General features: G+C 41.9%; 1 protein-coding gene across 2 annotated transcripts in view; it reads left to right on the forward strand.

The window, feature by feature from the left end:
• Window positions 1–15871, forward strand: part of mmp15b (matrix metallopeptidase 15b) — a 29829-nt gene extending 13958 nt beyond the window's left edge. For both annotated transcript variants that reach the window (XM_029498733.1, XM_029498732.1), the window contains exons 5-10: window positions 1902–2063; window positions 2518–2714; window positions 5696–5834; window positions 8423–8573; window positions 9261–9379; window positions 9990–15871. In XM_029498733.1, the coding sequence (XP_029354593.1) occupies window positions 1902–2063; window positions 2518–2714; window positions 5696–5834; window positions 8423–8573; window positions 9261–9379; window positions 9990–10492 (1271 nt within the window). In that variant the 3' untranslated portion in view covers window positions 10493–15871. The remainder of the gene's footprint in view (window positions 1–1901; window positions 2064–2517; window positions 2715–5695; window positions 5835–8422; window positions 8574–9260; window positions 9380–9989) is intronic.
• The last annotated feature ends 10390 nt before the right edge of the window (window positions 15872–26261 follow it).

A 26261-nucleotide genomic window follows, 5' to 3' on the forward strand; every position in this document is an offset into this window, starting at 1 on the left:
AACGAACTTGGAGAGTGCACTCGGGTTGTCAGGGTGCTGCTTTGTGTTGCGCTGGGACTCCCCTTAGCCACTGATGAATGAGGTGTGAGACACGTTAAACAACTGAAATAGTACTTGAATGACAGAATGTGTGTGTAGGGTGGTCAGAATGAATCGTTGGCTGAACTTCTAACTATGCTAAGATGTTTGAAGTTTAATCGAGCTTTTTTCTTTCAAATTGAATGGTAGTCGCATTTACCTCACAAAGGCCTCTTTATTCACCCTTCCCCTTTCTCTTTATTCATCCTAAGCTATCTGCAGCGCTTTTCTTGCCCTCTGCTGCTCTCTTTCTTTCAGGGTTATTCGTAGCTTAGCAAGCCATGAGGACATTCATGTGACTCTAAAATTATAAATGGTGGGGGAAGATGAACTGTGTGTATCCCTTTGTGTATGTGTGCATGTCTATGTTTATTGGAAAAAAGATATTAGGAGGTGCACAAGGACAGGCATCTTGAGTATGCCCCCATTCACTTGCATGCACATCACAATCCCCCAACAGTATGATGTCATTGGTACAGATCTGACCAATCAGCATGGACCACTGAGCCAGACAAAATGCCTTGCAAGTTCAAAGATCACAGGGAGCAGGTCCCTGGGTAACAAAGAGGGATTGACTGGTGGGAAGTACCCAACTGTGTGCTGGCTCCACTTCAGACAGCCATATAGGAATATGTTGGTGAAGTCTCAACCAGGTTTTCTTTGCTTTTACGATCTGTAAGAGGTCTTTTGTGTACAGGAGAAGTTGATGCAATGGTCAGTGGGACACAGCTGTGTTGTGGCCTTGTCAGTGTGTAATTTTTGCAGCGGCCATAGAGAACAGTCTCTCTTCAATGGATAGAAATTTTAAAAATGTACGCTGATTCGTATCAGCAACCATTAGCATGCCATTAGTGACTCACGTCAGATCTGTGGAGATTTTTATTGACATCTGGGAGAGAACATGAATTCTTATATTTTAGCAACACGGATGCAAACTGGACAAGCACTTCATTAGGAACATACCAAACACATGCCTTTTTATTCAGGTGTTCCATTGGCTAATGGTGTGACAGCAGAACAAACCATAAAATAATACAGACACAGGTCAACAGGCCAATTCATGTTGACCTCAAATATCAGAATTAAGAGATAATGTGATCCCAGCAACTTCACTGTGGGTTTACTGCTGCTGCCGAGGCTGGTTTCAGTATTTGTGAGACCACTAATCCAAGATTGTAACAACCGCTTTTAATCAGAATGCTTCACTCTGGTTGGAGGTGATAGAAAGACTACCGTTACTCAGATGACCACTCTTTACAACTGATGAGAAACACCTTTCAGAAACATTGAACCTGGAGGTGGATTGACTACAACAGCGAAAGACCACAAAGGGATCGTTTCCTGTCCGCCAAGATCAGAATTCTTTGGCTGCATCGAACACAGGCTCAACACTGGACAGCATAGTACTCGAAATCGAAGCCTGGTCTGATGAATCTATATTTCTCCTGAGGTCTGCAGATGGTTCGGTCAGATTGTAGCATCAACAACAAGAATCTATTGTCCTAAACCACCTTGTGTTGACAGTTCAGGCTGTTGGTTGCAGTGGTGTTATGCTGTGGGGAGACAGTTTTTTCTTGGCACACATTTGCCTCAGGGGATGGCCAGATCCGGTTTTAGCATGAGGGACTTTCCTCTATGTAGTTTGCTGCATATGGATTCCTATGTGCTTTTCATGTGGCAATGATTTATGAACGCAGGGAGACATGTACTTTCTCTTTCTTGTTCATATAATCTCTGTCTATTGTTTTAGTTTGAAATGCAGTGCATATTGCTTTTCTCTTTCCTACCCTGACTTGCGTTTTTGATCTCTCATTTCAACTCAGGCAATGACCTCTTCCTGGTTGCAGTCCATGAGCTGGGTCATGCCCTGGGGTTAGAGCACTCCAACAACCCTCTTGCCATCATGGCTCCATTTTACCAGTGGATGGAGACTGAGAATTTCCAGCTGCCTGAGGATGATTGGCGGGGCATTCAGCAAATCTATGGTAGGATGAAGACTTGTGATTGCCCTTGAGTCCAGCCACAAAGAAGTTTCTTTTGATCTTAGTTTTAAAACCCTGTTCCATCACATAGTACTTCATTTGATTTGGGATAGCTTTATTGCAAGACAGCCTGCAGAATGCACTATAACATGTTGAGTGAAATTTAGAGGTGCATACAAGTAGATTGTTATAAAGCACTGGATGGAGCCAAATTTGCTGGGCTAAGCTAACGCCAGACTAAATAAACTGTCTCCTGACTCTATATGTCTGTATTTATCAGACATATTGACTATGAGAGTGGATTCAGAGTTCTATTCTCAAAATAAGGACTTTTGACTCACTACTCATTACGCCATAAATTCATATTTGTAATGGCGTTGTATTCATTTTGATCAGTTACTTCTAAACTTGATGCTTGAGTGTGTTCTTAAACAATGAAGTTTGCCTTTCTCTTCAGGCAAACCAGACAGTGGCCCCACCCAGGCCCTACCCACTGTGACACCCCGTCGCCCAGAACCCAGGCCACCCCAGACACCCCCTCGACATCCTGACCGCCCACGGACCACAGACAAACCGGATCACTATGGACCCAATATCTGCGAAGGGAACTTCGACACAGTTGCAGTGCTGCGAGGGGAGATGTTTGTTTTCAAGGTAAAGGGGCACGAGAGCAGCTAACTTGATCTTGATGTGAAGTAATGAGCATGAAACAACAAAAGAATTATGCTTACCGTCGCAGTGCTTTATTGTATGTCCTTCAGCCGGCTTCCAGCAGAGGAGCTCTTCTGACAAGTTAACAGTGTCAATAAATTAGTGGTTTTCTGCAGAATCAGTTTTAAGACAAATGGCGTGTGCACGGCCAACAAGAGGTCTGGTTTCAATCAGGTCCCTGTGGATTGTAAACGAACAGGGCCGGTGTTTTTTATGAGTATGAACACTATTAAAGGGGTGGGTGTTTTCAGGTGTTTGCCTTAAAGAGGCTCTGGACCCACACAAAACATTCATAAGGACTGAAGCAGAAATGAGCTATCAGCTAGTTTTTAACTAAAAAAAATATGTGGCTTAATTTTGCTGTTGGCTGCAGTTGCTGTAAGATGGGTTTTTCATATAATGTTTATTTTGCTGTGGTATCATGCAGCCCATGCCTTAAACATTTGACACCTTATCACCAGCCGTGGAAGTGGTGGTTCCTGCTAATTCCAGTTAAATTCCAGTGAAATTAAGTGAAATTTCAACAGCAGAATACAACTGAATTTCTTCTATTGTGCGTTATTCTCTTTGGGATTAGTTCAGTGACAATCTATACATAGAATGGCTCTATAAAGAGAAGTGATGAGGTGCTTCACAGGGAGAAGTCAAAGGAAGTGTTGAGTTCTAGCAGTGCTGAACACTGAAGGGGTTTGCAGATATGAGAGAGTTGAACGGAAAAAGCAGCCTCAGATTCACTTTTCCTTTCATTGTCATATACTTTACATCTGGAATGATGATTTCCAGTGCCATTAATTTTCTTTCCTCTGGCTAATTTCCACCAAATGTTGTCAATATATATATATATATATATTTTTAGATTAGGTAGTGACCAATAGTAACAGTGTCACTGTATATTTTGGTGTGGGCCTTTTCGTTTACATTATTATTGTGATACAATAGAATATTTACCAATATTTATTTAGTAAATAAACATGGCCATTTAAGCCCCAAACATCACAGTTTCAAAAGTCCACTCTGTGCGAGAGCCCAAAAACACTAGAGAACAGTCTATGAATATCTCTTATCTTGGACTGTGAGTGTGTCTGACACTGACCACTAGTTATAAGACTTGGCCTCTAGCTGCCTGGGCATGTGCTGCGCACGGTCAGACATTGCTCTTAGATTTCATCTTAGCCAGTAATGTCCATGCTCTTATGTTTCATCCACAAAGTCACGAAGCTAGTCTGGACAGCTTTAATAAGTGTCCAAAATCAACTTTTTCATTGCTGAGCAGTGTTTCATCTGCTAATATGACTGATTTAATCAGGGGAAACACAGACCAAAAGCAACTGTTATACCTTAAGTGATCAAATAAGCTTTGTGAATTTAATTCTGTTATCACTGCACATCATCTCATGATCAAATCTTTGCAAAACATCCACATGGCATCCCCACCAGCCTTGGCTGTGTGTGTGTGATGAGTGCCAATTCGAAAATTAGCATGCTTCCAATCATGACAGACTAAGAACATAGTTAACATTGGATTGACATTGCCTTTTGTTTTGAAGCACCTCTTTGCAGCCTCACGCAGCTGCTAACACACTGCAGACAGTTTGCTGGCTGTGTATCGGCTTAGGTATTGGCATTATTTATTGGGTGATTAAACAGTAAGCATAGAAGAGAAAGACTGAAACACGCTTGGAAATGGAACAGCTTTGTGTCTTCTCTAATTTTTTATAATCAGACAGTGTGTGAGAAAGGTAAAACATGGACAAGAAGCCCATTTCAGATAGCATCTTCTCAAAATGTTATCATCCATCAGTGACTAATTACATTACATTAGGCATTAGTTCTCTGCTCTACTGTATGAGTGGGAGTAGACTAGCATGTCATTTCTACTTTATTTTCCCCCAAAGCCTCCTCAGTAAAAGGCAGAAAGGGGCTGTGATTGTGGAAGGAAATGGATTCTTACTTTTATTGACTTTTAATATTTATTCTCAGAAAAAGAGCTGGCGCTTCTGGCTGTTTCAATACATAGCTGCTCTATGTATTGAAACTCCCTTGCTGAAGTCTGGCCTCTTCTGCTGAGGACTAATATGGTCAATTCAGGCTTAATCTGGTCAACACGAGGAGCCTGTCAGACCACACAGATCGAAGAGCACACAGCCTGTTGGGTTCCGGCCCTGTTGATGTTTCTCCCAGCTCACGGCAACCCATCTCTATTCTGTTCCACTCCAAATCGTGCTGCGCCGTGCTGTCTGCCAGTGTGTCCTATGTGAAGGACAAAACTAGGTGTGCTTGCCAGAAAGAAGTAGCACTGAGCATTTTACCATTACATTATCCAGGACAGACAAGGCTACTGACTCACCACTTATGAATGATTCTGAGGGCTGCTGGTGTAAATCTGTCTGCTGGCCTGTGTGCACAGTATACACAGAGATGAGCGTTCACAAGTACAAGTTTCTCTACGTGGTTGGGTTAAAATATGCTACTTGGATTCTGATTAGACAGTGAAATTCAACAGTCCTTTATTGAAGTTATTTGCAGCAGGCTGTGATCAACAGAGAGAGTGGGATATGGAGACATAAAGCCAGCAGAGGAGAGACTTACTATTCTTAGCCTGCTACTGTTCCACTGTTGTTAGTTTTTTTGTACGTTCTGGTCTAGTTACCCAGCAGAGTGCAGTTTGACTGGCATAATGACCAACAAGCATTACAACGGACTGAATGGTCCTATATTTTAGACTCATCCAGTCCATTTAGAATCAAAGAATCTTCCTTTAGACTTTATGGGACCTTACCGAAGTTTTCCGCTCACCTGTTTACATACTGTTTATTCCTGTGTAAACACAAATGTTTTTAAAGTCTGGAGGGAGTGAGATGTGCTTGACTGATAATAGGAAATCACATGTACTCAAATACACCCCATCAAATTTATTTCCCCAGGGCCGTTGGTTCTGGAGGGTTCGGAGGAACAGGGTTCTGGATAACTACCCCATGCCCATCGGTCACTTCTGGAGGGGTCTGCCTGGAGACATAGATGCTGCCTATGAGAGACATGATGGCAGGTTCGTCTTCTTTAAAGGTAAGAAGCACAACGGACTCCACATTGATGGATGCATGCTTCAAGCCACACAACTCCAAAACAGGAAATGTAAACGTCCTCACTCACTGCTCATTATTTTCTTCATAAGTACCCACAGCTGACTGGTTATTTGTCATTTATCTCTCATTACTATAGGAACAAGTGCAGTAAATTGCAGATAACCACCTATGCTTTTGTCACATTACATAATCTAAAGTTTCAGTTATCATATTTTTGAATGATGATGAAACTTAAGTCATTTTCAATTAGGCCAATTATAAAACATTTCAAAATGATAGAGCGCTTTTGTGTTTTCAATATAATGAACTAATTTTTGGGTGAATAGCATCAGATTTTCGGAGGATAATGAAACTGGTTGACCACAGATCCACCTCTTAATCTCTGCCCCTTTTCCTCTTCTAAACAATAGCGATCTCTCCACCCTATCTCATTTAGCGCTTACATTCATCCATTTCTGGTTATTGTTGCTGTAAAAACAGGCCTGGGTCTGTTCTAAATAACATTTTTTCTGGTATTGTTAGCTGCCACTCTGAGAGAAAAATAGTAAAGCATGTTGTGGAGGCTTTTTCATCTCCTGCAGGTAATGTTGGATATATACAGCACATATCCCCACTTCCTCAAGAAAGCAGTGGTACATAATGTATTCTACATGCAGAGTATAAATCTCCTCTAGCACAGCTCGTTATTTATACTGTGAGTCCCTGGGAGCAGCTTGTGTTTTACAATGTTGGATAAAGTTGTTGAACCAAAAAGAAAGAACTCAGTCTTTAAACACGCTCAAACCGGGCAGCCACAGGCTTTGGGGCAGCTGTTGATGATGAGGAGGATGATGTCATAAGCAAGTGTATCAGTATGACACTTGGCCCCATGGCATGAAGCAAAGAAAGAATGAGAGACAGGAAGAAGAGGGAAAGAAAGAAAGAAAGACTGTGAAGCCCTGGGGCACAAGAAAAACAGAGACCAACACAGTCAAGGGAAGACCGTCACTGAGATTTAAATGGACCAGTCAGATCAGCAACATCTTGACTTAATGACACTGTGACCACAGTTAATAATTGGCATTTTGGTCTGAACATCTTAAAAATCATGAGTCATAACCAAAATGTATACTCACTTGGCATATTCAGCCAAGCAAAAGTATCTTTTCATGAAAATGTTTTGGTTGCTTGTGTGATTTCATGCTAGAAAAAAAAAAACCAACTACCAATGGAAAATTTAGGTGATCATCAAACGAATAACCATACGCACATTTCTTTTGTTATATCAAGACAAAATTGAGCTTGCTTTCCAATTAATTTTCTATTTTTTTTATATAATGTGAAACACATTTTCTTTTTCATAAGTGGGCTAGCTTTTAGGTTGCTATTTCTTTCTCTAACTCATAGTTTAACCTAACCACTCTCACCCCCATTTCATATCAGTTATTGGCAACATCACAGGGATTCAAAATATGACTGACTTTGGATAAGGTCATTCACCATTAGTTTGTATAGACACAATATAGTAGTGAGGACAGCAGGTACATTTGTTATGAAGTAAAGTCACCTGTTCAGGTGATGTCAAGCAGGACAATTCCTGTTTAAATTATTCTGATTTGGAAAGAATTATGGTGAATATATTTAATTGGAATAAATGACAAGATCCAGACTTGAAAAGCATGAGAAGCTTTCAGTACAGTAACATTCAACACTGTATTTATCCAATTGTCTCACACAGCTGTTGAATTACCCAGCGGTTTCACAGCTGTTCCTGAACAAGCCCAATTCTGATAGAAACCGCACTGTTTATCCCTGTAGAAAAACAACAGCCACATAGCAGGAAGGATTCGAATCCTTGGGTCACTGAAGCCCTCGGGCTTAGTAATGGAAACTCAAGGAATAAAGTCATGTGATTTCACCTCAGGTCTCTGCACTGCAGGCACCCTAGGAAGCATTGCGTCAACCTCTTGTCCTCTCCAGATGCTGAGTGTAGAGCTTTCATTTTAAACAAGGACCAAGGGGCTGGAGGTGGATGGGTGTGAGAGAGCGAGAAAGGGAGAGGTGATTAAAGCCAAGAGGACAAATGTAATGGTGCCAGGAGAAACAGAGTACCCCCATCTGACAAAGTGAAAAATAATAAAACCTTCCCTTCAGCTAGAGGTCTGCTTTACCCTGACATGAGACAAGCTGCTCATAATGGATAATTACAATCTATTCCCAAACTCCAGTCAATGATGTTGTACTCGGTTTTGCTGTGTTTTTGATCGCCTGCCAACAAATCATTATTACATTCATATAATTTGCAAGAGCGTGTAAATGCCGGTTTGGTTTCTCTCATATTGTTTGTATTCTTCTTGTTTCCCATTCAGCTTCAATTATTCAACATTTTCTTCACGAGCAAATGGATACTGTGTCTGTGCCTTTCAGAGTGTGTGTTTACATCTGTTTTTGTTTATCTGTGTGTGGAGTTATGTGTAACTAAATGCACAATTTCAGAGTCCATAAGGGTTACAACACAGAGCGGATTGCTTGTGATGTATGCATTAAAAAGGTTTATGAAGCCATTTTTCTCTTCTCTTCTCCCCTCAGGAAACAGATTCTGGCTTTTCAGGGAGGCTAATCTGGAACCTGGCTATCCACTGGAGCTGACTGATTACGGTCAAGATATTCCGTATGACAGAATAGACACAGCCATCTGGTGGGAGCCATCCGGCTACACTTACTTCTTTCAAGGAGACTGGTAACTTAGCCTTTATGACTCCACTTTGTTTTTCACTCACTTTGCGAGTCCATTCAGTGCATGAGTAGTTTTCAGAAAAACAAATGCACTACATGTACTGGCAAGCACTGTTGTCATTTACGGACGATGTCAGCCTGTTGGTCAGTCTCTCGGCCACTTCCATCCAGACTAAAACATCTCAGCACGATTGCAATGAAATATTGCCCCCAGACAATGAATACTGCTAACCTAGGGTGCTATCTCTTTTGTGCTAAAACAAACTCGACTTGAAATATTTCTGTATACTATTCTCAAATAAAATTACAGGGTTGAATTTGGTGTTTAGTTCAATTACAACCTTGCTCTACAACTATTAAGATAGACATCAGGAAGAGAGGCAGATGTATTCTTAACTCTTTATTTACAAAATTAGGGAGTCCGTAGCACAATAAAAAACATGAATGCAATGCACTGCTGTAGAGGAGAAAGAATACAAAGTAATGCAAGAGGAGCTTATTTATGAAAACACCAACGGGAAAGTAATTACACTGCAGGTTGTTTTATTTCTCCAGGGCAGTTACATGCAGCTTCGAATGTTCTCTAGAAAGTGAACTGATGTACACACAGTGTGTGCTGCAGACCTCCACTGTGCTGTGGTTCAGACAGTCAATGAGAGCTAACAGCCATCCTCTCTGCTGCTGTCTGCAGGTACTGGCGTTTCAATGAGCAGTCGCGCTCAGCTGACAGAGGATACCCAAAGCCAATCAGTGTGTGGGGATCATCAGTACCCTCTGCTCCCAAGGGGGCCTTTCTCAGTGATGATGGAGGTGAGCTAAGACAAGAGAGTGCTCCAAGGGCGTGTGTGCATATGTGTGTGAAAAATGGCCAGGAGGGGCCAGGGCAGATGGCATGCCTGAAACAAAGAATTAGGGCGTGGCCATACAATCATTATGACAGAGAGGGTTCTCTCATGTGGGCTTGCGTTTGTGTGTCTGTTGCTGAGTGAATTTGAACCTACATGTGGTCTGCTTTTTATTTTGCTGTGCTTAGCTGTAGTGGAAATAGCCAGCAGTTGCTTCTCTTAGTTTAGCATGAAGACTGGAAAGACCTAAGCAGCTGCCTGATAATGCCACCAGTAGGGTCTCCAGAAGAGAGCTAAGTAAGATGTCAGGCCGTTTCTAGTCACAAACCAGTTGCTTGATCCATCTTAACATCTAAGACACCCTCTAAATCCATATCCATTCATAATAAATCTTAACAAACCAAATTGTATTTTAGTAGTCATAATAAAAACATGCCTATATCTATATCCTATAAACACATGTATGTTATCGGTCTGAAAGAGAATTTTGGGAAAGATGCTTATTTAACAAAATGTCAAGCTGCTCCTTTAAATTGTTATGGCTGTGTTGGCTTACGTCTCCTCTTCTTCTCCAGCTTACACCTTCTTCTACAAAGGTTCCAAGTATTGGAAATTTGACAACCACCGCATGAAGAGCGAGCCAGGCTACCCTAAATCCATACTGAAAGACTTCATGGGATGCAGCGTGGACCTGGATCCGGATAGAGACACAGACACAGACACGGGACGCAAATTCCCAGATGTCAACCACCCACCATTCAACCCTGATGCCGGCCGCGACGGCGACAAAGGTAAAGAAAAGGATGGAGCAGACCGAGGCGGAACAGACAAAGATACAGGAAAGGGATCAGATGACAAAGACGAAGACTACCGCGAGGAAGACTCTAACGAGGTGGACGTGGTGCTGAAGGTGGATGACAGTGAAGAGCAGACCATGAACATCTTGATGGTGACCATCCCACTGGTCCTGGTGCTGTGCATCCTGGGATTGATCTACGCCATCATCAACACATTACAGAGCAAAGGGGCGCCTCGGCTGCTGGTGCATTGCAAGCGCTCATTACAGGACTGGGTCTGACCCTTGACACGAGGGGACATTGAACTTCAAACTGAAATTGGACGTTAGATACCCCCCTTCTCTAACCAAACCCCTCCCTAAGTGATCCATCTGTCTCAAGTCTCTGTGCTCAGTGGCTCCTGCAACCCATAGTATATGTGGTAGTAGATCCAGGCAAATACTGTACTGATCAAACACACATACACACTAGAAGCAAGCATAAATTATGTTGGACATACACACACGTGCACACAAACACATCCACACACCATCCTAACCTCCTCTTGCCTCCCATGGTGCTCTACAATGCCTTGACTGTAGTCTATTTATATGAGAGAAGTTTGCACATTGTGTATTTTTTTCTTGACGTTTTTGTTTTGGTTCATTTTGTGTGACTTTATGTTGTTATTATTATTATTTCTAAACCAGGAAGGCCACTCTATTCTGTCTCCCCAATCTGTTGTGCAACTCCTCCTTTAACCCTAATCTCAGTAGGGGCTTTCTCTTTTGCAGATAAACTCGACATCTGCTTTTGCTATCACAGCTGCCACTAAAGGAAGACATGCAGTGGGTCAGGACAGAAAAAACTACTACACTTTAAGTAGAGTTTCTCTGTTTTCCGTCCTCCTTTCGTTACCTTCGTCTTCACCTTGCTCCATCTCAAGCCTGGTCTGTGCAGTAGTTTGCCATGGCCTGAGATGAGTTTGAGAGAAAATGTACTTGATCACAACAGATATTTCACTGTAGTTGACAGTAAGAAGTAAGACCCAATGTGACACTTTCTGATGATGGTTGCTATGTTGAGATCTGAAAGTTGGATGCCTTTTTGTTGTTTCAACAAACTCAGCTTTGGTTCCACAGTGAAGGATAGTCCAGTTCAGTGAAGCTATTTCCCAAGTTTAATCATTGTTTCTGTGGTAGCATCGTCAACGTTACTTGCAGAGATGTGGGAATGTCTGATTGATTTCTTTTTTAGCAGGGGGGTTAATGTAAACCTAATTATCCTTAACATACACGTCACTTTTGCTTAGTTTTCCTTCTTTATCTTTCCTTATCTTACACACAGTTTCGAAAATAGGTGTGCTTTCTTCTTTCTTTTCTTTACCTAGAAACCATTTACAAACCTCTTTGGGTGAAAAGGTAAACAGACTTTAAAGTCTTCCTTTAACTCTCAATTATGCGGCTAATTTTCTGAGAGCCTCTTTTCTGTCAACAATAAGAGCTTTTATTTTTGTTACAGTGGAGACAGACTAATGGTGAATTTAAAGAGTCAGCTCACTGTGAAATAACACAGGAGAGGTAGCAGTCATTGTGTCTGTGTGTGTACGCCACATAAAACGAGAGAGAAACAAAGCAAAGCCGTGGCCTTTAACTTCAGAGCAGGATGTAACCCCTCAGACGCAGCACAGCAGTCAAAGGGAGCAGCTATACTGCACTGTAGTTCAAAGTGGACTTTTTACCGCTGGTGCTATTTCAAAAGCACAGTTTAGTCATGAAGAAATCAACGCTATGAGCACCAGGGTGGGCTCAGGCCATGCAGGCTTATGTGAACACACACTAATCCTCTTCATTAAAAAACAGCAGGTGTGTGCAAATGCTGTTAACCCCTCTGACCCCTAAACTAAACCTTGAACTCCCTGAATCAAAACAGTCTCTAACCCCATTTTATCTTGCAACACCAGAGATAGCATGAAGGGGAGTGCAGGAAAATGTCCATTTCAACTGCTCACCATGACTGCAAAGGATTAAAGGCCCGTACCAACGTTTTTGAACCTAAAGCTAGTTCACTACAAATTATTGCCAACCATTTTCAAAGGGAGCATGGAGTTTTCTGGATTTTTTTTTTTTTCACCATTGGTTTCCATTCATTTTCATAAAGTTTGAAAATCAAGTAATCACCAAAAATTGTTTGCAAGTTCAATTTGATGGATTATAACGGCGACGGTGCCATAGAACCGTGCATTTACGGACAGAATATTTTGTTTGAGTGCTTCATCTAAATGGGGTTTTAAGATTTTTAAATATTTGTAGATGCAAAATTAGTTTTGTTGCCCTATATATATATTTTTTTTTCATAGAAGAAGAAAAACAGTCATCAAAGACGAGATAATATAACTTTGTGAATTTGTGACATACAGCACACTTGTTCAGTGAACAGATTAAAAAAAATAATAATAACAATTGCAGCAACTGAAAACATTAAGTTTTCTCCCCCTTGTTTGTTTGTTTGTTTGTTTGTTTGTTGGTTTTGTTGAATTTGAACTTCAGGCAGAGGTGAGTGAGAGCGTAGGAGGGATAGAAGATTTGTGTGAGTGTGGCTTGAAATATGAATCGGAGGAAGGCTTATCTGAGGTAGCATGAAGTGAGCTGCCACACTGACCAGAGGGGGCTCAGCTGGCCCAGCTCAGGTTACACAGATGTGGATGGGGAGGGTGAGGAGACACCCAATTTCCTGCAGCTGAGACAAGGCAGGAGGGAAGGAGGAGGGACGCTGACCTTCTCTGCCTGAGTTTGCAAAGTTTAGATCTCAGGAATAAGGAGAGGTGGGAAGAGACGGAGAGGCGGTAGTGGGGGCGTTGGTGGCTCCCTCTGGCAATAGCCCATATGACCCAAATTCTCTTGCTAGCTCAACAACAGTGCTGGCCAAAGAGGAAACTTTAGCTTACAGTAGATGACAGACCTTTTGTGGGAATGCTCACTGCAAGTGCTGTGTTTGTAGTTGTTATGTCCAACTTTGAACCATTTTAAAATGCTTTGGCCCTGGTGGGTTTTGGTCCAAGCTGAAGTAAGACTTGATAAAGCTGATGAGTTGGATATTGTTTGAAAGGCGTATATCTCCTGCTTGTGTTTGCAAGAACTCTTATCACTGCATGAGCTGTTGATGTAGAATTTAAAGTTACCTCTCAAAATAGACCAGGATTACAAGTCATTTATTTTTTATTCCAAAAGACTGAAGAACATCGACCTTTTTGTTTTGTCTACATTATTTGTGGTAAATTTGTGGTAGTGTGTATACAGGCTGCATGTGGGCTCCAGTCTTTCTTTGGTGCCTGTCAGACTGTAGCTTGTGTGTTGACAAGAGTAAGCAGACACACAAACCCGCTCCTCTCCAGCAAGGTGAAAACAGGTTGAGCTGAGATACCCTAGCAAGCAGAGTTGAAGCTAACAGGACACTTATTGTGAATAGAAGAAAAAGGAAGAGCATAATCAGCCATCAGCAGAGATCTGCGGATTGATCCATGGGCCAGTCAGTAACAGTTGCCAGGAAACAGTGTCCTGTGTCCATCACTCGCTTCCTCATTGTCACGGTGTGAGGCGGGGGGAGGGGGGTGTAAGAGTGGAGGTTGGCAGATGCAGCTAATCAGTGTTAAAAGCACCTCCACCCCCCCACCCCCAACCTCCGGTTGCTCTTCCACCAATCTGACAGACACATCAATGTGTTCTTAGACAGGCGAGTGTCTGGGCAGGCTCAGAAAATGCAGACTCATTTCCACATCACATTGGAAGTTTTTTTTTTTTTTTTTAAATCAAGTCTCCTTTTCTCCTAAACAACCTCCAAACAGAGAGTCCAAGGGGAGTTAACCACTTCAAAGCTAAGAAACCTGAGAGAAGGCCAGAGTTTGCTTTACTTGAATTTACAGCATTTTGGCCGACGAAGCGGTTTTGAGAGATGCTCCGTACGGTCACGCTGACTGGGACTGAAGTAAGCCCAGTTCATTGCCTCAGGACACTGAGCAGAACATAACCGTCGTAGGGTTAGAGGAGAAATCCGTCCAGACGGATTGATGTGTGCAAGTGTGTGCGTGCCTTGAAGTGTTCACCTACTCAGCTCTACACCCCGAGCCTTGTTTTCTGACTGAATTTCCCACACTATCTCTATCCCCACCCCTCTGTGAACACAGCCCAGCCCTTTGAGCCCAAGGGGATCATAACAACAACAATGGCCTTCTCTCTCTCTCGCTCTCTTTCTCCTCCCCCGATTTCGCTCTCCTTAATACACACACACACGCACACGCACACGCACACACACACACACACACACACACACAAATACGTTATTGTCTTACCAAACCTTACCTTCCTCCCCTCCTTCCCTGAGGAAACTAGTCCAGGCCAAGGTCCAGGCTCACAGAGCAGAGCCTGTTTTTAGATCCTCCTCCTTGTTCAGCAACATTTAATACCGTGGAAGGCTTCACTTACGCTTACACACTGTACCTGCCGGGTTCTTAGTATGTTGAACAAAGACCTGGCGACTGGGCGTCACATTTTAATATGAAGTTGCAAAGGCTTAAGTTCTTTTTATGTTAATGCTTTGTGTTTTGAAGTTCAAAGTCTAAGTGAGGTTAGAACATTGCTGAGTTTGTTTGAAGCTTTCGTCTCTCCCAGGATGTGTTTCTGTACTGCACGTGAAACTTTTCTGATTCATCTCAGAGCGCAGGCTTTGTTCCTTTCTGTTTTTGGATTATCTTTAAGAACATCCTTATTAACAACCGCCACAATCATCCAGCAGGCAGGTATTCTTCCATCTGCCTTTCCTCTCCACTCTGGATTTCTGTATTTCAGCTTCCTGCTGTCCCAGTGTATCATTACACTGCCTAATCACCACATGCTTCAAAAAAGGTCATTGCATCAGCCCTGTGTAAAGGCCTCAGTGTTGCAGGAAAAAACACATCGATGAAAGGAAAGACTGAAAAAATCAAATCAAAAGAGGACTGAGTTTCAGTTTTACTCTTGTCAGCTTCGTGGCTTATAATGGCTCAACCCTAAAGGACTGTGGTTCATCCAGTGGATTCTTTCTTCCCCTGTAGCTCATCCACTCTGAAACCACTCATTTGAAATGATAACTTGGATCAACTCATTCTCTCTACCATGGGTATGAAGTGGAAAACCATGGTTTACAAATGACTGTCAGCATCCTGCTTGCCATCGTGCCTTCACACAGGCACTAAAACCGCCACAGAAAACTGTTTTCATACACTAACTGCAGTAGGAAGTAGATTTTGTTGTCACATTCTGCACTGACCATTGATACTTGGTATCTTACACTAGGCCCTTGTGAAGTTCTTTCTTTCTTTATTACTACTTTAGTAATGGTCTAGTGACTGTACCGTCATCTCTGATTGGAATGAGATGGGGAGATCAGCAGATGATGAAAGCAGAAGAGGCTGTTATTTGTCCTTGGAAATTTGTCTTATTTTGATTTTAATTAGTTTTTTTGTTTGTTTGTTTTTACTTTTGTTAAAAACATTCCAATTAGGATTTTTTTTTTATCAATTGTTAGTTGGTTGTTTTTTGTTTGTTTGTTTGTTTTTTTTTTCTCCTGTAGAAAATGTAAGATTTTATACATTTGTGTTGTTGTGTGTTCACCTCTAGTTGAGTGTGTTAACAAGCCATGCTGGACATGTACACATTAAAAATTGCTCTGAAAAATATTCCTGAGCGCTCTTTATCAAAAGCACTGCACAGTACGTCTTTTCGGAGCTATCTGAAGAGAACGGGGAAATGCAATTCTGCTCACACACGCACTTTACTCTCTTCCTGCAGTGAGGTCACTGTCCATAGGGCCTTGCTTCCTGTCTCACATGGGACAGGCAGTCGAGCAGAGAAGGGAGAGAGGGTCTGGATGACTGCCAGGAAGCCACATGAGTTGGAAAGAAGTCAGCAAGCAGCGTGCAGAGTCTATAGGAAACCAAATGGGGGATGGTGTCATCACACTGAAAGGAAATTCATTGTTCACAGCACGACAGTGGTTTTTATTTTATTTATTTATTTTTTGGTGATGGATTTTAACCCATCATCAAAATGACAGAACAGCGATGGATGGCAGACTTTAATGAGATGTTTTTGTGTCTCAGATTAAGTTGTCTCCAAGACTGAAAATGAAGGGACACCCACTGACACCTCACTGTGGGTGTAATTGGCCACAATTGACACCAAATGGTAATTACTTTGTCTTGTGATGAGTAAATGGAGCAGCCTCGCTGAGGGCAGGAAGCTTTCAGTAGAAACAGAATCTGTTTAACAGTGAAATTAGTAAAATAGAGAAGCATCTCAAGCAGTGACACCATATGATGCATTAGTCCACAGTGTAAAATCCATTCCAAGTACTGGATGAAGGGCTGAAATATAACAGTTCTAATAATGGCCCCCATAAAATGAATCCTAACTTAAAGGATTTGCAAGTTGCCAACAGATCTCATATAAATACCAAACATCCACTCATTCATCACACAGTACTTTCCCTTCCTGATGGTACTCCGTTCCCATTAGTACTCATTCCTCGACAATGTTATTCTAAAACAATATATATATATTTACATTTATTATACAGCATTTACTGCGGACAATCTTTAACAAGGCAAGTATTTAGTGAAGCAGAAATGTGTGTGATCTGTCGATAAAGAAATAAAAGTCATCAGCTATCAGGTCGTTAATGGCTGGTGTCGCCAACAGCTCAAATGTCCCAACAGTCCCAACACATTACAGATGAAACAGTATTTTACATCTTTCCCACGTGCAGACGTATAAGATGGCTCAAAACATGTTCAACATTCGCATGTTCATAAACAACTGATTCCAACATTGATCGAGTCTCACAGATCACTGGATACTTCTCAAATCTCTCCTACAATCAACTGATGTGGTCCATGAGTCCCAGTAAATGATCCAAACGCTCACGTTTTTTTCATAATATGCTAAAGTGAAAAAAAAAAAAAAAGCAGTGAACATAACAATGACGTGCGAGCAGATGGAGGCTTTTATATGGTCAATTAAGTGTAAGTTCAAGTTGAGCATGTCCACTCTCCTTTTTTGTTAAATTTTGATCTCCACCACCTTCCCTGGGACATTTCTGACTCCCTAGCTGTTAAATGAACCAACATGTTCGCCAAGTAGGTGCTACTGAGTTTTTTTATTTTACAACATGGAACAGAAACAGAAAATATGTTGAGCACGGTCAAAACAAAATACAAATGGAAGGATGCTAAAATTATCGCTGAGGTGAGAACTGTTTTTATCTTTTATCTTTTATCTTTTTTTTTTTTTTACAAACTGGCAATATAGTCGCCTGATGTACAGTCATTTCTGCCCGTTGTATTAGACAATACTTATTAGATCGGCTTTAATTAGACTTTATTGCTGTCTAATGCTGCAACAGACAGATTAGAAAACTTTGTTGCTCCCATGATCACTAATTTGGACCTGTTACAGTGTTGGAGGAGGAGCACTGCACACATTTCTCAGCCCTTTGGCCTACTTTTAGAAAAGCTGTCAGCCATTAAAACCCTTTTTTTAATCAGACATACCTCTGTGCACTTCATAAACAAACAACTTAAATGGTTCATGTCATGTGTGTCCATGGTATTCGAGTGTGTTTGCCTGGTTTGCTCTCTGTTTACGTGAGTTTAATGCTTTTCTGCTGTGCGTGCATGTGTGTGTGTCTGTGTGTGTGAAGTCTGACTCTAGCCAGGGTCGCTGCTTGTTAAATCTATCTGCTACAGTTATCACCACGTACACCCTGTGGAGTACCGTAATGGATTGCAGCCATCTCTTTCCTCTGGATGGAAAATTAACTCACTTTCCGTCCCACAGCACCGCACATGCACGCAGAGAGTTAAACACCAGCAGCTATAGCTCAGCGCTCTGCAGCAAATGCCTGAACGACTGAAGTGGAACCACCTGCTCAAGAACACATTTACAGCGGTGCACCTGTTGGTGCTTCCCAAATACACGCAGGCAGGGACCTCAATTTAAAGCACTGGATGCTAGGATTTTAAAGGTCACATATTTTATCAAGACAGACGTCCACATCCTTGATGATAGATCAGTTCAGTTCTATATTAATAATGTGAAAGTATCAACGTGCTTCAGTCCTCAGGGAAATCCTTGCAGTTTCGTCATCGTCAAAGGAAATCCTGAAAAAGTGTAAAATATTTAGAGTTTCTATGAAAACAAGGTTTTGGAGAATATTAAAAGAAATCTGGACATTTTTATGGTGACGTAAAGTGCTGCCAGAGCTAGGGCTAATGTGTCAGTCATGTTAATCTACCACCTTAGACTAAAATCAAACAACTCTACAACAAATTCATCCAACATGCACAGAAGATGAAGCCAAATGACCGTTTTTCCTCAGGCCTAAAAATGTTTGACTTTAGTTGGATTTTAGTCAAAGTATCTAGTATTCAAACTGTAACCATGTAATTTAGACTTTCTTCTGCTAACGGATTAAGATGTTGACATTTGATTTCACCCAGTGCCACCACCAAATTATTCAGTTAGACAATTGAGTTTTTTAAGTTCATGTTTTAACGCACCCAGATGAAAGTGGCCTTGTTCGCTTGTTTTCACATTTTTTTAAATAATGAAAGGAAAAAGCATAAATAACCCGAATGTTATTACATCAGTAGCTTAAAGTTATTTGGAAAAAATGTAAAATAGAGCTAGACAAAAGTCAATTTAACAGAAATACAGGGGACTCCAGTGTTCTTTTACTTAACTTTGATGTGGATGTAACATAACTTATTTAGATTAGCTGTTTGGATTCTATGAAACTTTAATGAGTACTGTGGGTGATCTGAGGCTGCAGATAATAGGATACAGCAAAGAAAGGGGGAATTGAGCAAATGAGGGTTTACCAGTTCAATAAAACCATTTAAGCACTGAGGGGGAACAAAACGCCTCAGATGTATAGACATACAGCATCTTGACTTAGAAAACACATCTGACAGACAGGATGAAACCACGGCCTTACGGGTAGATTGAAGATGAAAGGAGAGAAAAATGCGTCGAACACCGCACAAATAAGAAAACAAATTATATCACAGTGCAGATGTTGCCATGCGCTCACAATGTTTGCCTTCATGTGTGTTGTAACATAAATTCCTCACCATAAAAACACAGTTCCCACTCTCTTTCCTCTTTACACGTGCTACACCCTCTCCTCTTTACGCCCTCAGCCTTATTGTTACGCAGTGAGGTAATTTTGAGGCAACATCTGGAGCTGTAATATGAGTTTACTGGTGTGACAGCCAGTGTTTCACTCAGTGCTCCAATGCATTTGAAATGCTGCTGTGTGCCAGTATACAGGTCACAGTTACATTGCTATGAAAAAGTTTGCACGAAATATAATTATGAAGAAAAAACCTTTTTTGGTACATTTTCTGTAGGTGCCTCCATATTTCCTTTGTTTTCTCCCCCTGTGCTGTTACAACGTACCCAGTTTATCACATCTCCTACAGCAAAAGCCCAGCCAGTGTTGAAAGTCTCCACCACTAAATCAGTTGTCATGCTTCTTACACACTTGACGCATTTCCTAGAAATCAAAGCTATGGTCTTACAAGGGGACAGTGAAGTAACCAAACAAAAAAAGTGAAACTTTTTAAAGATGTCATAAAGTGTTTATGACATCTTTCATGATGGAAGCCCTAGGTGGTTAAAGTTTCATATTGCTACATCATGGATGCAAAATGATCAAATTGATCAAATATTTCTGTTATTGGTCTTCTGTAGAATCTGAAGAAGCAGCTACGGAAGTCCAGACAAACAATGCTTGGATTTGCCCCCAAACTCCATCTGGACACACAAATATACCAAGACAGCATAAATGAACACGTACAGATGCAGGTACTAAAGCAGGGCCATGTTGTACTGATAGGCAGATTGGAAGGAGAGATGTGTGTGCCATAAGTGTGTTTGTTCAGACTAACTCCGTTTTAAAGTGGCTGAAACATGATTTCTGTTCAGCTTCTGCGCTGCTGTTCCTCTAAACTCAGGGCTTGATGAGATGACTCTCACTGTAGGCAGGTAAGACACTCACTCCAGCATTACATACTGAAACATTACGTGTTCCTTTGTTTGTGGCAAATTTTTCTAATATTGCGGCACACTTTTTGTTTAGGCTCGTTTTCATGATCTAACTCGTCAATTTGCAGCTCATCTGAATTCCTCCTACGTTTCTGCTCGAGCTTCCCTCATTTTGTGAGGACACACTAGTGTCTTCTTCCAACTCTGGATATGCAAATATTTCTGGAAACAACAGACAGCGGGTCTTAAAGACACTGTAGATCCGCTTGTGGATTTCGGTGGTTGCGTTCCTTTGAAAAAATCATTGCAAAACTTTGTCATCTTTTCCTTAGAGAAAGTTCTGACCTCATCTCCTCAGTGGTTGAAGCTGACAGATGAAAATGCTCTTCACTTCCCACAGCCCCTTGTGTTACGAACCTTGGCCCTCCACGGACTCAGGAGAGATGAGACGCACGCTGTGAAGTCTTCAGGATGAAGGGAAGTAAGAAATATTGCTAAACTTATAATTTGGTAAGAGATCCCTTTTACAGTAAATGACTCATTTCATGATAACTGCAAGAATAAACATCTAATTTGTTCTATTCAAACAGCAGTGGAAAAATCTATTTCCTCTCCCAAAGAGGAGCCTTTTCAGTCACTGTGCATGAACAACTCATGTGAACTGAAATATATCGAACATCCTTCAGCTCATGCATTAAATCCACAGGGAAATCACACAGCAGTCATAGGAAGACTTACCTGGTCATCGTGTTCCCATGACTTTATATTAGCGTATTACATCCTCCATCAGTTCTTAATATATGTAGCGCCGTGCACTACAAATGGAACGGATGTGGTGGCGAAATGAATGCAAACCTGCTGCTGCCGCATGTTTTCAGGTGATAAATAGTTCCCTCATCTGTACAGTGAAGGCTGTATCTCAGTGAACATGTGCTGTGTTTACACTCAGACAGCATGTCTACGGGATAAAAGCGCCTCCGCACTGATGTTAAACCTATCATCATAAAAACCAGCCAGAAAGCCTATAAAATTATGAGCCGTAATAAAGGTAATGAGCAAAACATCCCAAGGGACACATGGTTTGTGCCTTTATGTGTGTGTTTGTGTGTGTGTGTGTGTGTTGTGTGAGTTTGTTGCCAGGAGGCAAAGAAGATGTGCTTTGTGTCTGCCGGAGTCAAAACCCAGTGAGCCGAACATGAGCAGGTATGCATATCTTTGTAACTCATTGACAAGACTGTGGCCTCACAGGTCTGCAGCCTTTTCGCTGTATTATTTCCCAGTAACATCAAAGTGTGAGGAAATTTACAAACTACACGATAAATAAAAACATATTCAATTACAACTCAGAAAACTTAACTGGAATGAAAAAGGGCAACATTTGGAACCAGCTCCTTAACAACAGCATTTAAACTTTGAATCGCTCTATTTTAAAAAGGGAACTCGCTACTCAAGGAAATGTTTTGCCTGTTTGTTGTGTGTTTGCTCTTGGTCCGTGGGTGTGGGAGTTTGTTGCGAGGGTGACAAGTGTGTTTCTGCAGGTTATACTGTGTTGTAGGAAACTGACACAGACATGGTGAGGTGAGCATCTGGATTCAAAATTAGTGAAACAGTCTCTACCCATGATGTCTGGCAGCTCTAACAGCTGCTAGGGTGGCACACAAACACACACACACACACACACACACACACACACACACACACACACACACACACACACACACACACATAACACACATTCATCTAGGGACATGTGGAGCTGTTGGAGTCCAATGAAAGGCAGCAGTTGTGAGCCACACGGCAGGAGGGGAGCCCCTGGTCCTGATCCTAGTCCTGGTCCTGGCTCTGAAGCTAGAAATGCTGTCATGTTTTCCAAGGCAGCTGGGGCCGAAATGGTGCAGCAGGTTACTAACTAACAAAAAACAAACAGATGCCAAGTGGAGGAAGGAATGAAAGGCAGACGCAACCATCTGTGTGTGTGTGTGTGTGTGTGTGTGTGTGTGTGTGTCTGTTTGAGGAAATGAACATTTTTATGAACCAGGTGGATTCCTGCGTCCCATTGCTCTTTTAAACCTTCACACTGAAATAAAACACTATTCATGTTGAGATTTGCAACTACTATTGCAAATCATTTCTATCCAAAGAAAATGAAATTATATTTGAGGACATATTTAAAGGCCCCTGGGGCCCGACTCTGGATAAGCAGATGAAGATGGATGGATGGATGGACATATTTAAAGGTCAGAAAACTGTGTAATGTTTGTTTTCCCCGCTCAGAGTCAAATGAACAGATCAAACGAGAGGAAAAAAAAAGAGGACGCGCTAACTCACGCTGATGGCCGAGGACACTGTTTTAGCACGAGTGATGCTGCCTGCCACGACTTATTACTCTGACTACGGTCTTATTTGACTTTAACGCAATGTGGAAGAAGTGAAATATTGCTGCTTTTCAAATTTTTTTCTTTGGAGCTTGTAACAGAATGGCTCCTTTGTTCTTCTCATGCAGAAGTTGGGGGTAAGCTTTAGGCTTCTACATCTCAGCTTCCATTCTCTCCCATTTTCATCTTGTTCATGGCAGAGTCACTTCCCAGCTTGCTTCATCTCCCTTCATCACTGCAGCTCACTCACTGTTCTGTCGAGTGAGTCTGTTTTGTCTGTGTTTCTGCTCCTCCATCGGATCCCGCCTGGTGCCACAAGGAATCCTGGGAAAGCATCGTCAAAGTTAAGATATGCCTGCACACTGGCACACATGAAAGAGAGCAGGAGAGGCAGCAAGTCAGCAAGAGAGAGCGAGAGTTTGACTCGGAGACTTCGAGTCTCTCTTTTCATTTTCAATTTGCCTGATTTAAAATGTGAACTGGAACTGCAAAACACAACTTAATTAACAGTTCTCATTTTGCAATATTTTTATAAATTGGAATCGAAAATGGGCAAATGTAAATGTGCTCTACCTTTTGAATTTCCATTTACTGAATTTTAATTTGATACAAAACATACTGAGCTTAACCCTGCTTCAGAGACGCCCTCGCTGTTTTTGATGTTTGCAACTTCCCTAATTTTCTCGAGACGGCTGGTTATCAGTCTCCTCTCACCCCAACCTCCCAATGGTCTAATAACTACCGTGCGTGTCTCTCATGTGTGCCTCAGAAAAAAGGAGTTGGTGCAGAGTGAAGGCAGCCTGGCTGTACGCTCGCCTCTACGTGAATTCCAGCCTCTGTCATATCTAAGCCCAGGGCTGAGTGCATCAAGACAATGGCTTCAGTCTTGATCCACTCCCGACCGGCTGAGTGGACTGAGTAGGTGGCTGCTTGTCTATCTGCAGCCGGCTTGCGAGACTTTGTAGCAGGCTGACAGGACTGATAACCAGCGTGGGTGGCATGTAGAGTTCAGTTTTCCCTTGTAGACTGACTGACAATATCCCAATTTTACAAAGACAGTCAATTTTTACATGTGTAGAACTCAAGTTTGAGTTCAGCCTTCAGCTGAAAATCCAATTTTTATTTTATATAGGACGATGACTTCAGTGATGCAATGATAGTCTCGTGAAACTGTAATACCAGATTGAGATTCAGTCAGGGATTCACACGTGTCATAATGAACAAGAAGGCGGTTAACCCAGAAGCTGGGTCAGCACAGTGAGCCAGAGTTTGCGTTTGTGCCAGCCACTGCCAGCTACAAGCCACCAAACGACATATATGAATAAAAGATGTTAACTAAGGTACTACATCTGCGCCGTCTCTCCATCTTAGTCTGAGTCTGACTGAGGTTCAAACATGAGGCTGAGTCTTTTTGCTGTTTCCTCCAACGCTAACCACCTTTATATTTGCTACTCCACAATTGATGTGAAAAACCCACACAATAAATATTGACATGTAGTATTTCTTCTTAGTTTTTAAAATGGAGGGGAATTTAAAAGCATTTTGTTTGTGATCATTTGACAAAAAATAATGTCCATTTGCAGTTTTGTTAAACCCATGATGTCACATGTAGTTAATGGATGGATGGCTCTAACTAATGTCAATACTGGACTAACACACGGTAAATACACAATGACCCTGCTTTTCGCTCACCCTGAAGGACAAAACAGTTTTCAAGTTAATGTTTATTAATCAAATAGATTTTGGGAGGAGTGCCGCTTTACACTTAGAGCTATTCTGATGTTCCAGATGGACGGGTCTTTTGTTTGGAAAGAAACTGAAATGAAAACACAAAAGGAGGCTTCAACGAAAAAAGTTAACTTATCCAATAAGAAATCCAACGCCCAAATACAAATCAGCTAGCCAAATATCCACAAACTACCAACAGCAATGTGAATAGACGAGCCCACACTGGGGACTGGGGTGATCATAGGGAACGGTGCAGCCGTGTCAGGTGTTCAAAGGTCATGTGTTTTTACGTACCAACAATGATTCACTGAGAATGGGAATCACACTGGGTTTCCAGTGACTGAGTAATGCTGTTGGAGGGGGGAAGCAACACTGGAGCCGGTTTCAAAATTCTGGGTTCACACAGTCGTCCAGAAATGTTTCCTTACCGGGATGAATAATTTCCCGTATAACTACAAAGGCTCAATCAACCCACAAATCTAAAATTGGCACCTCACAGTTCACACAGCGTGCACACGTGTTTGTCCATTCTGAATTGGGCCATTGCCTGCCTGTTGACCTGCCTGGTGTGCGTCAGGCCTACAGACAGCTGTAGGAAAGTATCATTTCCATATGAGATGTGGTGAATGAGAAGCACCCGAGGCAGAGCCATGAAGCTTAGATCTGACAGAGTGGGTGTATCTTCAGAAGTAAATGGCATTCAAATACTGATAGGTCCTTTAGTTTGCTGGATATCACACTCATTTGTTCACACAATTCTTCTTTGTTCAAATTCAAAATTTCAGATAATATAAAAACTACATTCAGAACAAAGAGCTAGAGTCCCTTCATCTCAGTGTCAAACTATCAGCTGACCTCACACAGCTGCTCAGCAGACCTAACATATACTCCCATAAAGAAGGGTGAGGGTTAAACACATTTAAACAAATATTTCATCATTGTGTGCAGAGAGTAGGTGTGTGTGATATTTAATAATCTCCTAACCTGCAAATGGGTGAAGAAAAAAAGGGATCATTACATTTTCCCTCCAAGGTTTTCTTGCTAGGAATGGCACAAATCATGGCGCAGTGATTGGAGGGCTGACTGGAGCACAAAGATCAAGATATGATGGGTTCATTTGGCAGTATTGGTCTCTGATTACTTCATGATTCATTCCCGTCTCATAGCAGAGAAATGTAACAATCATCAAAGTACCTGCACCTTCCCACCTGTACTTGGGCCAAATCAGGGTTGCCAGGTGTACGATAAATATCATATTTGCACGATGTACGATCAATAGTGTACGATAATTTGACCATTGCGTGAAGTCTGTCAGAGTTATATCTCAACCCTGAAAGCATCCGCTCACGTGTGAACTGTTTCCATCCAATCATGCTTTGTTGGGCGTAAGACAAGTGAATGTTGTCTCTGAACAACAAGCACAACTAATGGGGGACGCATTAGTGCTAACCAGCAGGGCAGCTGTGGTGCTGTGAATCCATTCCAGACTGACGTCACAAAGCCGCGAGTGCCCGTTGGACGTAATTCACCAGATTTGCTGATATTAGCGCAGCAGCAGTCTCACTGTTTTGGTTTAGATGTGTGTACCCAACTGCCAACGCTGGGCCAAACGCTTCAGCTTACTCTGTAGTCCCACGACCCGAGTCTGGCCCGTATACGGCACGTTTGTGAAAAGCAACTTCCACATCTGGATCATTTTTGGTGTACGCACAGAAAATCTTCCACATGTCTGTCAATGCTGGACAGTTAACGGTTCCGCAGATGTGGAAGTTTCTGGGCGTATAGCGGGCAAGAGTTTTGATTTTGCCATCTCCAAACAAACTCTTTCTCTGGTACCTCAGGTTGCAGTGCACAACACTGTGTAATCATGCTGACTTAACTGGCAA

Source organism: Echeneis naucrates, chromosome 3, assembly GCF_900963305.1.
Source record: "Echeneis naucrates chromosome 3, fEcheNa1.1, whole genome shotgun sequence".
In the NCBI taxonomy this organism is placed as follows: domain Eukaryota; kingdom Metazoa; phylum Chordata; class Actinopteri; order Carangiformes; family Echeneidae; genus Echeneis; species Echeneis naucrates.